At 41.3% G+C, this 16,453-nt stretch overlaps 1 protein-coding gene across 1 annotated transcript in view; it reads left to right on the plus strand.

Moving 5' to 3' along the window:
* DTNBP1 (dystrobrevin binding protein 1) overlaps positions 1 to 16,453 on the plus strand; it is a 90,046-nt gene that overhangs the window by 4,676 nt on the left and 68,917 nt on the right. Inside the window, exons 2-5 of the mRNA XM_080941192.1 lie at positions 4,039 to 4,092; positions 5,501 to 5,551; positions 11,556 to 11,616; positions 14,704 to 14,836. Of these exons, the coding sequence (XP_080797318.1) occupies positions 4,039 to 4,092; positions 5,501 to 5,551; positions 11,556 to 11,616; positions 14,704 to 14,836 (299 nt within the window). The remainder of the gene's footprint in view (positions 1 to 4,038; positions 4,093 to 5,500; positions 5,552 to 11,555; positions 11,617 to 14,703; positions 14,837 to 16,453) is intronic.

Below are 16,453 nucleotides of genomic sequence, written 5' to 3' on the forward strand. Positions count from 1 at the left end.
TACATTGGGCCTTGAAGAATAAGGATGGGTTGCTACAGGTTTCAGTAAGGGTACTGGACAAATGGAAGCTCTGATAGGCAGTGTAGCTGGGAAGGAAGTCAGGACCTGGAAATAGGGAATTTTTTATGCTTTGTTTTATCCATCAAATACTTGTCCTGTGGTTGCTTTGCGTCAGGCCCTGTTTTAGGCACTGGGGCTATAGCACAGAGAACCTAGGAAGTAAGGACATTGCTTTCATCCTAGTGGCTGTTACAGAACATCTGGAACGTCATGGCTGCTGTGGCTAACAGATTGAGGGAGAGGCCTACATGTATTTCTGTGTTTGGGATTAGGGATGGGGAACAGCAGTTACCCGTGTAAAATGTGAGCCAGGTAGGGGATGGTGAATCTGGAGACTTGGAAAAGGAAAGGGTGTGACAGGCGGTGGTCAAGCTGTCAGCAGTGAGAGGAGAGATGAAAGGATGAAGACACTGTGAAGGTTAGTTTTGTATCTTGGATGCAGGATGGCGTATACCAGCATAAAGGAATATGAAGACTTGAGGGAAAAGGGACAGTTGACAGTGATCTCATGATCTTGACATCTAAGAAGCTGTTGGAAACTGAAGATGTTCTCAGGAGACTGTCAAAACTGAAGGAGTGTGTTTGGAGCATTTTTTTTTTTTTTTTTCTTTTCTGAGTATGTGCCACTTTGGTGTGAATTTCTCAGACTGGAGAGCTTAAGGGGTCATATACACTTTTAAATGTGATGGTTTTTCTTTGAGATACACCCGTTTGTGTGTGTGTCTGTGTGTGTGTGTGTGTGTGTGTGTGTGTGTGTGTTTCTCTATGCCACACATAGAATAAGAAAGATATGTAAAAATATAACGGATTTGATTTTGATTTGTGAACAGAATTTAAAGGTGAAGTGACAGAAGATGAGTGTGGTTAAATAATCGCATCTTATGACCAAAGATGCTAACTTGCAGGTTTTGTAGCTCTTCAAAGCAACTGTCATCCCCTTTGCTACTAGCTGACGCTGTAGACAGGCAGGAGTTGATGGGCACACAGTGAAATACTGCCACTCGGTCCCATGCAGCCGAGCCAGCTAGCAAATCTGTCACTGTAGTTAACTGGTGCTCTGCTCGAGTCTCTTCCTCTTTTTCACAGTTTTGAAATTACTTCCATTTCATAGTAAGAACCCTGCATTTTAGTGTCTTCAAAACTTGCGGGAATAAGTGTGTTGGTGTCAAATTAAAGTCTGGAGCCTTTAAAAATAAAATTACTAGGCAGTTATAACAAATTTGCGGTTTAGTGCTTGGGACTGGAAAGTATGCTTTAGTTTATTTAGTAGGAAAATCCATGTATTAATATTCTTACAGCACTTGCACCATCCTGAGAGAGTGTGGTTTGGAAAGAAGACTGAGACTAGGGTGGGAAGCCCTAGGGACTGGCACATTGGGAAGCCTTGTGGTATTTCACCCTGGTTCAGTGATGAGAGCTTTTCACTGTGTGTGTGGTTTGTGTGTCCATGTTTGTGAGAATTGCATGAATGATTGTGGAGACCAGATTAGAAAAATAAAACAATCCAGACCAATAGCTGGATTGTTTTATTTTTCTAAATCACTTCCCACCTTGCTGTGTTCTTTTGAGATGAGGTCTGTCATTGAACCTGGGACTCATCAGTTCCACTAGGCTGGTTAGCCTTTGAGCTCCAGAGAGCTGCCTGCCTGCCTCTGAATGCTAGCTAGCATTACAGATGCAGTCCTGGCTGTTACATAGATTCTGGGGATCCAAATTCAGGTCCTCAGAGTTGTTTTGATGGAGTTTTACAAAGTAAGCTGTCTTAGCCCTACTTTTCAGCTTTCTTGATAGTGATAAACTTTTGTTTTTTATCAAGTAATAATCATACTTTTTATTTGAGGAAAATCTGGATTTTCTCAGATTGCAGATCATATTAGAATTTTTACTTAATTGTTTACAAACCTATACGGTTGGATAAAATGCTAGTATTTTATATTTGAAGAAACTTGGGAATTCATCTGGATAAATATTTTCTTATGACGTAGACTATAAGCTTACAGTTCAGAATTTGTATAGAAATGTCCATTGCTCCAAGTGGAGATGCTAGACTACTTCCAGTGCTCTTTCCTGTCTAAGAGTGTGCTTAGAAAGCAACCACTTGTCTTTTCTTTTAAGAGAAAAATGTATATATTCAATTTTATATTTTTTATCTTAAAATCAGAATATTAGAGACAGGTATGGTGGTGCAAGCTTTTAATCCTAGCACTCAGGCAGTAGAGGTGTGTGGATCTTCAAAAGTTTGAGGCCAGTCTGGTCTACGTAGTGAGTTCCAGGAGAGCCAGAGAGTCACAGACAGTGAGAGCATGTTTTTAAAAAACAGATGAATAAAAAATAATGGAAAGAAAGAAAGGAAATAATAATGGTTGTTGTTGTGTTTTATAAAAAGAAGAGTCAGGATATGTTTTGTAGAGCCAGGTATAGTGAGTTGGGAGGGTTGCCTTGGCAGGCCCATGCTGAGGCAGCCCTTCCCCTGAGGTACCAGCCAAACAACGGGTATAATGTAAAATAGAGTTTAATTAGGACATGGGAATGGGAGTTTAGAAGGAACGAGAGGGGGAGGGGGAGAAAGAAAAAGAGGAAGAAGAGGAGGAGGAGGAGAGGCCAGCAGGAACATGTGGAGAGAGATGGGGGCAGGGGGAAGGGGAGAGAAGGAGAAAGGGTTCAGAGGGAGAAAAGGGCAGAGAAAGTAAGAGAGTAAGAGGAGGGGCCAGGTGTCTGTAGGCGGAGCTTAGAAGGAATGCCAACAATTGGAACCCTCTCATCCTTTTCTTTGCTAAACTTTTTCTTGTTCCCTTGGATTTTACTCTAAATTTTGGTGCATTGGTAGGTTTTTGTTTGTTTGCTTTTTTTGAGAACGTATGGTGAGAAAAGATTCTTTAAAGACTTTCTATTGTTAGAAAAAAACTGTTGAAACAAGATCTTAAACTGGCCTTGAAGACTTAATCATCCTACCTCAGCTTCCCCTATGGCTGAGATTATGGTCATGTATTTCCACGTCTAGCTTAAGAACACACACACACACACACACACACATTATTGAACGCTTCAGACACACACAAAAATAGAATAGAGATGGAACCCCATATATTCCATTCTCAGTCAGCAGTCGTCATGGGTTGGCATCTTTTTCCTGTCAGTCCTACAGATCTGCTGTATCTCTCATGGGGCAATGCATTCACTAACGTGACGTTACATGAATGAACTGCCACAGCCATGCCTAACCAAATTAGCACTAATGCATTGATGTTATCAGTTACTCAGTTCATAATCAGATTCCCTTGCTTTTTAGAAATGCCTTTTTACAGCTGATTTACCCAAATCCAGATCACATGAGTTCCACACATTACATTTGGTTAAAGACCAATTTTTGAAACAGATGTTAAGGAGCCGCATGGGGATGTTCTTACTGAATCTTACAGCATTTTATTTTCCTCCTCTGTAATAATTTCTTTTTACCTTTTATCCCAAATCAGTTGGGTTTTTTTTTTTTTTTTGTGGGGGGAGTCTTTTTTGGGGGAGACAGAAAACTCAATATATTAAATTTAAGAAATTAAAACTTTATAACTGTGTATTTGAGACACCAACATAGGTGCTGTGCAGACTGTCTTAGGAGTATCTCTATACTCAACTGGAAATATAGTCCTACCTGAGTGGATAGGCTGCTGTGTATACCAGTCTTAGGAGAACTCTAAATTGTTACAACTTAATGCCTTTCTGTGATCGGAGTGAGCCTGGTAGAACATGGCTTTTAAAATAGCCCTTGGCTTTTACCTGTGGAAATTTTTATTGCTTCCAGGACAGCTAGGACTTCATATAATTAAACTCAGCTAGAGAGATGTACAACTTATTTTTGTAGCAAACAGATTGCTGATTCTTTTGAACACTGTAATTTTGGGGGTGGGATGTAGGCTAAAGCCCCTGTAGGGTTGAAAATCTCCTGACTTGTTAAAAGTGTATTTTGTATTTGTTACTTTATAGGCTGAAAACTCTAAGTGACAAGTCAAGAGAAGCAAAAGTAAAAAGCAAACCCAGGTAAGCTCATGCTAACAGCTTTAGTTGCATGACTTGAATTGCATATAACTTCTGGTTAAGATTGTAAGAAAGTCATTTTGTAGACTTTGGGTCTGTAAGACACAGAGTGCATCTGACCACAAAAGCAGTATTGATTCTTTCTAAACACTATAACCTGGAAATTATGTAGTGAACGTGTGAAATAATTGAAAAGCTGAACCACCACCCTTTTACTCTAGGACAGGCAGTGGTTACTGTTGCTCATAATGAGTGTGCTATGCTCAGAATAAAAACCCTGGACTCCTGTAAAGTATATTAATAGTGAAACAACTTGAAAAGTGAGTCCCTGTAGATGGATTATTTGTTTTATAGGCCAACACAAAATTGTGGAACGTATGTGACCAAATTTAACTTCAACTATAAACGATGAGCTCTGAGTTTTGTTTTTTGTTTTTATCTACCATAAAGATGTGTAATGTATCATATGCAAGAAGCAGTCTGCCGAACGAAGTGATATTGTTATGTTGCAGTATGTCACTTCAGAAGTAATATGCTTTTCCAGAAGTAAATCGCATGCTGGTGTTCTGGGTCACCTGGGAAAGAGACGCTGTAGCATGAGTTTAGGCTTCTTAAGCAGCAGAGGGGTTTTCCTCTCAAAGACCAAACACTGGCAGCTTCCTAGGAGTGCCTTTTATTCATGCATAAAATGAACTTTTAGCAAGTCAATTTTTGCAAACTAAAACCTCTTATCTTATCTAGGGGTTGTCCTGAAGGAACCATCACCTAAAACAATTCTCAATTATAGGAGACTTCCTGATTTACTGGCATGTAAAGGGCTCTAAGAATCCTTCAGAGGAACAACCCCATAAAATCTCAGATAACAATCTTGGACAAAAGGCAACTTCCAGTCTAGGTACCATCCCTAGATTCATGCCTGATACTGTGGTTCTGCTAAAATTCTGCACAACTGTCAGTATTTGTATGTCTGCCTGCAGAATTAAATTTATGTGCACTATTTGCATAGCAATTGTGAGCTGTTTGATATGATACTGGGAACTGAGTCCTCTGCAAGAACAACTTGAGCCATCGCTCAAGTGTCTTCATTAGTGATTTTGATCTTTTCTTTAAAATTATGCATATAGGTGTTTTGCTCACGTGCGTGTCTATCATAAAGGCCAGCAAAGGGTGTTGGGTCCCCTGGGACTGGAGTGACAAATGGTTGTGAGCAGCCTTGTGGATGCTGAAAATTGAACCCAGGTCCTCTGGAAGAATAGCCAGTTCTCTTAACTGCTGAACCACTGCTCCAGCTCCTCATTAGTGGCTTTAAAATTATTTACATAATAATTGGCAATGAGAGAATTCATGTGTGTAACAGCTCTTTAAAGGTGTGTGGATCTGCAGCCGCTCTCATAAGTGTTTCTCTTGGCAGGACTGCTCCCTACTTACCAAAGTACTCTGCTGGACTGGAATTACTTAGCAGGTACAGTATATTTCCTTTAAATGTCTGTTTTAAAATACTTCACAATTATACAGTTAAACACCTAAATGTGATGCTCCTTGAATACTTTGGATAGATAATTACTATTGCTTTTACTTGTGGGTGGCTCTAAATTAGAGAATTCAATTTGTTTTTTGTTTGTTTGTTTGTTTTAAACACAGGGTCTTATGTAGCCCAGGCTAAGTTGTGTAGCAGATGACCACTTTGAACTTCCTAATCCTCCTGTCTCCACCTCCTAAGTATTGGATTACAGGCTTGTGCCACCAACTCTGGTTTATGTGGTACTGGAAATCAAGCCCAGGGCTTTGTGGACTTGTTTAGGAATGTACTCTGTGGATCTTTATTTGATACCACTTACTTCTCAATCCACTTCTGCAGACATGACGATAACAAGGTAATGGCTTCTCTTAGACATGAAACAAAAGCTTGAGCAACAAGAGGAAAAAACATAATCAAAATTAAGCTTTTTTTTAATTTGGTTATTGTTGGTCACAAAGAACACCATAAAGAAAATTAAACAAAAACCCACAGGAAAAGCAAATATTTGTATATTGTTTGATTGATGAAAGACTGATCTCTATTGTATATAAAGAACATGTATAACTCAGCAGTACAAATGTGGCCCAGTGAAGAAACAGTGGAATAGACATCTCTGAGTGAAGAGACACAGAACATGAAAAAGTGCTCAGTGCTGTCATCATTAGTAAAGTAGTATAGATAGAAACGGCCACCAAATGCCACTTTATGCACCCTAGCACCTCCATCTAGAGAGGTGTACTGTACCAACTGTGGAAAGGGCCTGTGTGAAGTTCCCCCAGTCTCTGTCAGGGGAATGGCAACACCCACAGAGAGTGTGTCTTCCCACACCAATCTACAAATCAAGACAATGTCCCCACAGACATGCCCACAGACAAACCTAATTTAGACAATCCATCATTGAGACTTCTTTCCCAGGTGACTCTGGACTACCATACCTAACTATTCATTTTCTCTACTATGAGGCTATTATGTTAGCCTCTTTCTTTCCCCCAGAGAAAGGGTCCTTCTGCATAGCTCTGAACTATGTAGAATAGGCTGGCCTCAAACTTTGTCTAGGTTCTTGGCTAGGCAAGCTAATATTGAGCTATGTGCCCAGCCTGTTCTCACCCAGTTTGGTGGTTTGAATATGCTTGGCCCAGGGACTGACACTATTAGGGAGTGTGGCCTTGTTGGAGTAGGTGAGTTACTCTGGGTGTGGGCTTAGGACACTCATCTAGCTGCCTGGAATTCAGTCTTACACTAGCAGCCTTCAGATGAAGATATCGAACTCTCAGCTCCTCCTGTACCATGCCTGCCTAGGTGCTGCCATGATGATAATGGACTGAACCTCTGAACCTGTAAGCCAGCTCCAAATACATGTTGTCCTTTTTAAGACTTGCCTTGGTCATGGTGTCTGTTCACAGCAGTAAAACCCTAACTAAGACACCCAGCCTATTTCAACCACAGCAAGGTCGCCATATATGTGGTTGCTCTTGAATATTTTACTCTACTCTTTAAATGGCTGACACTTAATTTAAAAAAGGGGGGAGGGAGTAACTGATGGGAGACTGAAATCAGATGTTGACCCTTTAAATGGAATGTCTCTGATGTGACCCGTGAGGGATTGGTGCAGTATGGCTTCCTCTGTGTCTCCACCTCCCTGATCAGACACAGTAACTAGTAACCAGAGCACAGATCTGGTTAACTACCAGACAGGTTTCTTATTATCTGTCCTTGCTCTGCATAATCTTCTTCAAGAAACAAGTACATGACCACAGTGGTGGGACCTGGGGGCCCCTGGGCATGGGTGTCTGATACATAAAGAAAATCAGATTGACCAAACTGAAGTGGGCTTTCCCCTCGAGTTAGCAAGCTGTCAGACTGGTTTCATGAACAGCTTCTGTCAGTGTAAGTGGGTGTAGGTGGGGAGGTAGATTCCTAGTGCTTCCTGGTCTCTCACCTGCCTTCTTTGTCTTCTCAGTCATAGCTTTGTGTGTGTGCACTTGGAGGTCAGAGGTCTGTTATCCCTCAGGTGCCCACCTTTTCTTTTGTTTGTTTTGTTTTTTGAGACAGGGTGTCCCTGGCCCGGAACCTGCCAAGTAGGCTAGACTAGCTGGCCGTTGAGCCTCAGGGATCTGCTTGGTTCCACCTGTACAATGCAGAGATTACAAGTGACCACTAGTGTGACTAACCTCTCCCCCTAGTGTATAGTAGGTTTTTAAGGATCAGTCTTTCAAATCCCTAGGGCTCTACCACTGTATAAAGCAGTTTTCCTTGTCCAGCAGGAAGTTAATTGTTTACATGGTAATCTGCTTATGGACTGTTCCAAGGTCTGCCATAGTACATAGAGTATGTGTTCAGTAATTATTTGTATGAATTACTGCATTATAAGAATGTTTTTCTTTTATTTTTTTCATCATTGACTTAAAGAAGAAATGTGAAAGCAAAAAATCTATTGACTATGTAGCCAGGGCCTTTCCTTTAGTAAAATGCTGTAAAGTTATCCATGTACTAGAAGTGACTGCATGGCGGTGGGTACCAGGGCTGCACAAGGTGTAGCGTTCGCTTTGAGGGGTCATCCTGCGAGTATCTGTGAGGGTGTATCTGTGAGGGTGTATCTGTGAGGGCGCAGTCTTGATTGACTAATTGAGGTCGGAAGATATGCTGTAGATCCTCTTAGGAATGATTCTCTGAAAATTGTAACTGACAGTTAAGACCCATGAAAGGGTAAGTAGTATGTCTTTGTAGTCTTTGTAACAGACTGTCTACTTTCTCCAGGCTTGCCCAATAACATAATAGTCTCATAGTAGAGAAAATGAATAGTTAGGTATGGTAGTCCAGAGTCACCTGGGAAAGAAGTCTCAATGATGGATTGTCTAAATTAGGTTTGTCTGTGGGCATGTCTGTGGGGACATTGTCTTGATTTGTAGATTGGTGTGGGAAGACACACTCACTGTGGGTGTTGCCATTCCCCTGACAGACTCTTCGGTTCTGTAAGAGTGGAGAGCATAAGCTGAGCCTACTGTGTAATGGCTGCGTTGGCTCGTGACTGTGGGTGCAGTGTGACGAGCTGCTTCAAACTCCTACAGTCTGTTTCCCCAAAACAGTGTGTTGAACTAAACAAACCTTCTGCCCTGAACGTTGCTGTTGTCAGATGTATTGTCATAGCAGCAAGAAGAGAAACTGAGACATTACTTAGGGAATGACAGAGCAGCAGAAAAGTGACAGGCTTAGTTGGTATGAGAGGGTGATACACAACAGGGAGGAGAGAAGCCTGTGAATGCTGGTGGGAAAGGAAATGGGGTTGGTGGGGGAGGGTCTGGAGTGTAAATAGTAGGCAGTGGTTAATTTGCTCTTTTCTGTTGGTGGAGAAAGTGAAGGTCAGCCTGCTGTAATGTCTTGGATTTGAAATGAGTGTGCTCGTTCTTTTACTCTGCAGACATTTAAAAGTCCTCTGTGCTAATTACTGAGATAGCAAAGGCAGGGAGTATAATTCATCTCGGCAACTCTGGTACCTCACAGTGCCCGGCATTCAATAAACACTTGCTGATTCTAATTGATACTTACAGTTAGATGCACCAGAGGAAAAATGTCAAGCTTTTTGTTAGTTGGCAATGGCAGTAGAGCTGTATTAATTATGTAATGTACAGTGCTTTTCATTACGTGTGGATACTGGCAACAGCTGATGGGGGTTATCAGATTGGCCTTCCTATTAAACGTCAACAAGACAGTGTCTCTGTGACTTTGAAGAGAGAAACCATGAAGTCACGAGATATGTATGTTTGTTCAGATAACTTTTCTAACTTTATTGCTCTTTGTGAGTTTCACATTATACACCCCAGTCTTGCTCATCTCCCCGTCCAGTCTCCTCATGCCTGCCTTTCACCCTTGCAACCTTACCCCCCAAATAAAAAACAAACAAAACAGAACAAAAAGACAAAACATAGAAAAACACCTCATTGTAGAAGCTGTAACATGTTACATTGTGTCCCACAGTATGTCCATCTGTCCATACATCTTCACTTACTAATGTTTACAGTGGGTCCTTGGTCTGGTTAGAGGTGACACCGTCAATATCGGATACTCACCAGGACTCCTCCTACTTATCCTGTTGTTGTCCTGTGTCATAGAGATTCTACAGCTTTGGATTATCAGGGCTGCCCCTTTTGTGTCCCAGCCATTCACAGATGATAGAGACCTTGGAGTGGGCCTGGGTAGTGGCTGATGGTCATCAGGATGGTCTCTATCCACACCACCAGGTGCGCTCTCAGCTCTTCTCTCACAGCCTCAGGGCTGGCTCACCTGTACCTCCACCATCAGGGGCAGCTCCCCAACCCTAGGGCTGCAGCCAGTAAGAGGGCAGGGCTAACTCTCCTGCTCTCCTGCCCTCAGGGCCATCTCTTCTGACTACTACCACAGGAGGGTAAGGGAGAAGGGCACCACCTCTTCCAACCCATAGTACCTCACAATTGGTGGGGCTGGCTCACCTATGACCATTCCGTTAGGGCCAGCTCTCCCGAGTGCTCCAGCTGGCAAGGGCAGATAGTAATTTTGATAGAATTTTAGATAGGGTGGAAAATGAAGTTCTCTATCAGCAACCATACAGACAATATTGTGTTTAGAATTGTATTTAAAATTTTCGTTTTTAGGCTAGATGACTGAGCAGGATAAGCCTGGCAACCGAGTCTGGTTCCCAGAGCCCATGTAAAGGTGGGAAGAAAACTAGTTCTACAGAATTGCCTTCTGACCTCCACACGTGTGCCATGACGTGTTCACCCACCGTGCCTGCTCACACACAGTAATAACAATAGTAATAATTAAAATTGGAATTTTTATTTTGAGATGATTTCAGCTTTTTGAAAACATGACAAAATTAGAGCAAGAAATCCGCCCTCCCCCCATGCTTGCATTTTTGTGTAGCCAGAACATGATGATCAGACCAGGAAATTAACTTTGGTAACTGTTCCTGCAAACAGATTCATTCAGACTTTGTTACCTACCAATACCTTTATTCTGTATCTAGGACCAAGCGTATTTAGTCAGTATGTTGCCTCCTTCTTTGATCTGTAATAAGAGACGAGCTTCATGACCTAGAGGATTGCAGACTGCCACCTCCTCTTTCCTAGCGCCTTATCACCAAAGCATCAAAGTAACTTTGTCCTCATGCATTCTGGTAGGAGGCAGGTGATATGGGTGTCTTAGTACAGTTGGTATTAATCTGTCAATTGTGAAAGCATCTGCATGGCTTCTTTTGCCTCCAGGTTGGTGAGCATTTTCTGACTATATTTCTTTTCAGTTTCATACCAATTAGGAGTCTTTCTTGACAGTTAGTTCTGTTGTATTTATTCAGTAACTAGACTGTTTATTTTGATTTCTTCTAAAGCCACTATTTTTATTTCTACTGTAAAGAATCAGAGATGGCTCACTGATTAAGAACACTTGTTCTTTTCAGGGACCCAGGTTCAATTCTCAGCACCCACATGGTAGTTCATAGCTCTAACTCCAGTTCCAGAGGGCCAGCGCCCTCCTCTGGCCTTCTTGGACACCAAGCACACATATTGTGCCCAGATACATATTTGGGCAAAGGACGCACAGATAAAACACAGTAATTTTCAAGTTTTTATAAGCTAGGTGGTTTCCATACTGTAACGGGCACTTGGGAGGCAGAGGCAGGAGGATTGCTGGGCATTTGAGGACAGCTTAGTCTCTATAACAAGCACTGTGCCAGATAGTTTAACATATTGAGACTTTTCTCTAAAAAAGAAAAAATTGCTTTTCTCTTTTCCATTTAAAACAAATTCCACTGTTTGTGTGATTAGGGTCTCTGGTATTTTATTCTTCAAGTTGCTGTCGATGCTCTTGTGATGTGGCTTCATATTTTTGGCTCTTTTTTTGCAGCCATAGTATAGTATAAATGTGTTTCCTTTTGATATCAGTTTGCATTTTAAATTATTCTTTGCATTTTTAGGTATGAGGATACATGGGCAGCACTTCACAGAAGAGCCAAGGAATGTGCAGACGCTGGAGAGGTAGAGTTTGCTGATCTTACCCTTTGGCAGAGTTCTCCTTTTTAGTCCATAAATGCCAGGTCCAGCCAGAGTAAAAAGGGCTGTCTGGTTTCTCTGATTTGCAATATTGAAAAAAGAGGCGGGACCCATCTACAGTACTGAGCTCTGTGTCCCGTGTCCAACTAAGGACTCATGACCCATGATGCAGTGTAAACCTGGGTGTGCAGAGGCTGGCGGGAAGGCAATGAATGAGCTTTCAGATACAAAACCCATGTATGTACAGTGTGTATTGTTTGTCTTTGCAATGCACTAAGCCTGTAAGACCTAAGGGAATGGGGGAAATGCAGAAATGATCAAAGCAGGAGACTAGAGCCAGAAACTGAAGGCTTTGTCCATGGTGCACTGATTCTGAGATGCATATATATGCCCTTTGACCTTTGAAGTGGCTACATTCCCTGGTGAGTGGTTAAAGTGGGGAAGGAATAGGAAAACTTATTAGTCCTCAGAACAGTTGGTTCCTTCCTGGATTTGTTTCTGTGTTTTGTCTTCACATAGTTTAGGGTTCTGAGTTATGTTTCCTATATGCACACATAACCCCTAAATTAAGAAGTGAAAGTCAGTTGTGTTTTTTGGCATCCAAGAAATCCCCTGTGGATCAGAGTTTACTCCTAGGTCCCTCAGATTTTCACAGATTAATTAGACTCTCGTCTTCCTCTTCAAACAAAGAAACAAACAAAACAAAACAAACAACAAAAATCCCAAGAAAACAAACAACCCCTCCCCCCAATCTATTCAAAGTTCCAGTCACCAGAAGCAAAGGTGACCTCTGAGGCTGTCCTGAAATATAAACTTCAAGTATGAAAACTTAAGCCAGGTGTGATGATAACACTTGGAATCCCAGCATTTGACAGGCTGAAGCAGGAGGATTGCTCTCGTCTTGAGCTCAGTATTGGCTACAGAGAGAGTTCCAGGATCTCCTGGTCTATACAAAATAAGACTGTCTCAGAAACATAAAAAGAGACCAAAAACAAAACAAACAAACAAAAAGCCCCCTTGGTAATGTGTCTTTGAAACTTACAAATGTGTAGATGAATGTCTGTTTCAGTATTGCTTACACCTGTGTCAGGCCTTTTCCTGATAAAACAACAGCTTCCTATTTTTTTTTTTTTTAAACCAAAAGCAACTTTATTCACCACTGGAAAATGCTTCTAACTGTTAGGGTCTTGGTCAGGCTGAAAACAGCAGCTTCTTACCAGGCAGCACCAATCTCAGGGCAAGTAGATGCACTGTTCAGTCTTGCCAAGAAATTATTATATACTTATTGCTTTATGTATGTGGGTGGTTTTTGCCTGCATGTGTGTGTGTGCACTCCATGTGTGTCTAGTGCTGTGGAGGCCAGAAGAGGGCATTGGTTTCCCTGAAACTGGAGTTCATTTGTGAGCTACCATGGGTGCTAGGAGTCAAACTCAGCCCCACTAGAATAACAGCCAGTGCTCTTAACTGCTGAGCCATCTTTGCAGCGGTAGAACATACTCCTCTCATATGCTTGTCGGATTCAGAGCAGTATCTTACAAAAACACACAGCTATGGTCAGTGATCATTTGATTGAGCAGCTGTGGTTTTCCCCCTCCCTTCATAATCTAATGAATAGTTTAAAGTTACTTAAGGGTTAGATGTCCATGGTAGTTTTCTGAAGCTAGACTTCTAGTGTTGCTTTTAATTCCTCTTATACTGAAATACCTTCCTGTCTTCAGATTGAACTCTTTAAGAATCATGGTTTTATTTCGCAGTTTGATTTGTTACATAAGCTGAGTGAGACTTCATTTCTCTGCTCAGGGTACATTTTCTGTGACAGGGGTGCAGGTTATAATTTCTGCACTAATGTGTTTTGGTCTTACACAACAACCTAGTATCTGTCTTTTCTTTACCCATAAAATGGTGTCAGACACCACTTAACTTTGCTTAACGAATAAGCTTGTTCAGACAGACTGAATGAACCGTAGAGTTCCATGCTATGTTAATTAGTTTCATTGTTCTGAGAAAATAATCAGGCTAATCAACTTAGTAAGAAGAAAGGGTTTATTTTGGCTCATAGTTTTGCTTTATGATCGTCTGCCCTTTTGCTGTTAGGCCTGTTTGTTTGACTATGTACCATGTTGGGAGCCTATGGTAGAGGAACTGTGTTCATCTCATTGCAACCCATGAGTATCATCCAGAGGAGGAGACTGGAATTCCAAATCCTTTCAAAGACAGGCCCATGGTGATTTAGCTTTCTCTTACTTAGCCCTACTACTAAATGTTTCACTGTCTCTCAACGACTCTAGACACACCGTTAGCTTGCAAGCCTTTGAGGGACATATAAGATGTAATTTAAGTAAGTTCATATATATAGAGTCTGGCCTGTAGTAAATGCTCAAAATGTGTTGTATCATTGTATAATCTGTAATGATTTCTGATAGTTGTCCAACCTCACATTCTCTCTACACATAAAGCTTATGGTCTACATGCAGAATATAATTTTTAGTTTTATATAAAATTAGAATCAATAAACCTTAATATTTAAATATATTGTACTTTGATTTTTGTCAAGAAGTTCTTACCTAAACCTTAGTTATTTTAGACTTTTCAAGTTACCTTATGAACCATGTAAGATGCCTTAAAAAAGATGTACCAGGCAAAATATTTTAACTTATATGTACCAGGCAAAATATTTTAACTTCTTCTCAAGTTCCCAAGTAGTTGCCATGAACTCATTTTTTTATTTGTTTCTGTGCATTTTCTTTTTGTTACATTTTTTTTGTTTTGTCTTATTTTTTCTAGGTGTAAATTTTCTGGCGAACAGTTTCCTTAAAAGTAGAGTATACGTAGAAGTAGTCAGCTCATTTTTTGAACTTTGCATCTTTGGGTCACATGTCTGATACAAGAGCAGTTTGAGGTTTGCTCTACTGAGGTTCTTCTTTTTCTAAGAAAAACCAGCAACAGAAATGACACTGTCTTCGGTGTCATTGCCATCTGTAGGCCATGGAGGGTTGCAAGGACAAACTGGCTCACTGACTGAGTCTGTGCTTGAGATGTGGTTTTCCTGAGCCCCGCTGGTCTGTGTTGCAGCTGGTGGACAGCGAGGTGGTCATGCTCTCTGCCCACTGGGAGAAGAAGAGGGCCAGCCTGGCTGAGCTGCAGGAGCAGCTGCAGCAGCTGCCAGCTCTCCTGCAGGACTTGGAGTCCTTGATGGCAAGCCTGGGTAAGTGTGTCCTGTGTGTGTGTGTGAAAGCACTTTCAAAAGGACTTAAGTCCTTTCAAAACTCTCCAAGATTTCATCAAATTCCTAGCCATCACTTAAAAAATAATAGTGTGTTCTTATTGTTATAGTTTTATTATATAGAAAATGTATAGAAATTCATTTCTAAAATTTACCACTAATGCTTTCTGCCTACAGTTTTGTTGATTAGTGTATGTGTTTGCCTGTGTGTGCCCAAATGCTTGTATAGATGGAGGTGTTTATGCAAATGGAGGAGGAGTTAACGGGGTCTGGGGGTGTTGTTCCTTGGGAGCTCTTGGCATATTTCATTTTGATTTTGAGATGATGCCTCATTGTGACGTGGTGCTCACTGGGGAGACCCCAGAGATCTGTCTGTTTCTGGCTCCTTAGTGCTGTGATTAGAAGTGAGCTATCATGCTTGGCATTTTACGGCTGTACTAGGGATCCAACTCAGGCTTCCTCTTCTTGCTTAAGCATTTAGCTGGCTGAATCATCTTTCCAGACTTTTTTAAGTGACTCAAGACTGTCCTTAGGTCTTTTGTTTAAAAGTGTAAGTAAAAGGTGGGAGCGAGATTTGCAGTAACTTTGTCCTGACCAGAGGATGTACTCCAAACATTGCTGTTAGAATTAGGCTTTCAGAAGTTCACGTCTTACAGTCTGGTTTCACCCTACAGATGATACACATAAGGTCAGATCTTTGTGGATCTGAACTTTGTGGAAGTTTGGTATTTTTTATTTGGATGAGTGTATATTCAGAGAATTATTTGTTGTGTTTGAGACACATACACTTGAAGGTAATATTGTGGTAATACTGCTCTTAAAGGACAAAATTAGAACAATGTAAAGATCATGATTGGTTTTATTTTTTTAAATTCTAAACTAATTTATTTTAATTCTAAAGCACAGCACTATATACCAATGCTCTTACAGACAAGGAAATACAAACAAAAATGAAAGTGGATCAGTCATTTCAAAATTACTTTGTAGGGCAGGGACAGGGAGGCAGGTCCTTGACTTGCCTTACTGGGTTTAGCATACAAAGCAATAGGTTTCATTATGTTATTTTCATATACTTATCTTATACTGTCCTTGCATCTGTCCCCACTTCCATTGTTCTGTCCTTCCTTCTTTCTCTGGGGGAAGAGACAGGAAAGCCTAGCATATTTTCTTTCACATAGGACATCTGCGTGCAGCGTGACATGAAGATGGAAGGGACCATTGGGTGGGGGTAAGTAAGCTTAAGGCTGAGGGGCCATCTTCGAGCCAATGGCCAGGCCACCACCTTGGTGACATTTTGGCGCTCTGGGATGTCAGCTGTAGTAACTGTTTAGTTTTGGACTGATGTATGGAGCCAGTGAAAATGCCTAGTCCAGGATTGTGTCTCCCTTTAGTTTTTACTCAACACTGTTTCTACCACAGCCTAAGCTTGAGTGGAGGTGGGAAGTGCACATAAGATAGCTGCTTGAATCTTCATCCAGTCTTGTGCAGACCGGGGAATATTTCCTTCTCGCCCTCACTATCCCTTTCTCTGCTGCAGCCACCAATTAGCAAAGCATAAAGCTGGGTTTTGTGTCGGAATAGACCACTTACCTGGAGTAC

Source organism: Micromys minutus, assembly GCF_963924665.1.
Source record: "Micromys minutus genome assembly, chromosome: 1".
Taxonomy (NCBI): domain Eukaryota; kingdom Metazoa; phylum Chordata; class Mammalia; order Rodentia; family Muridae; genus Micromys; species Micromys minutus.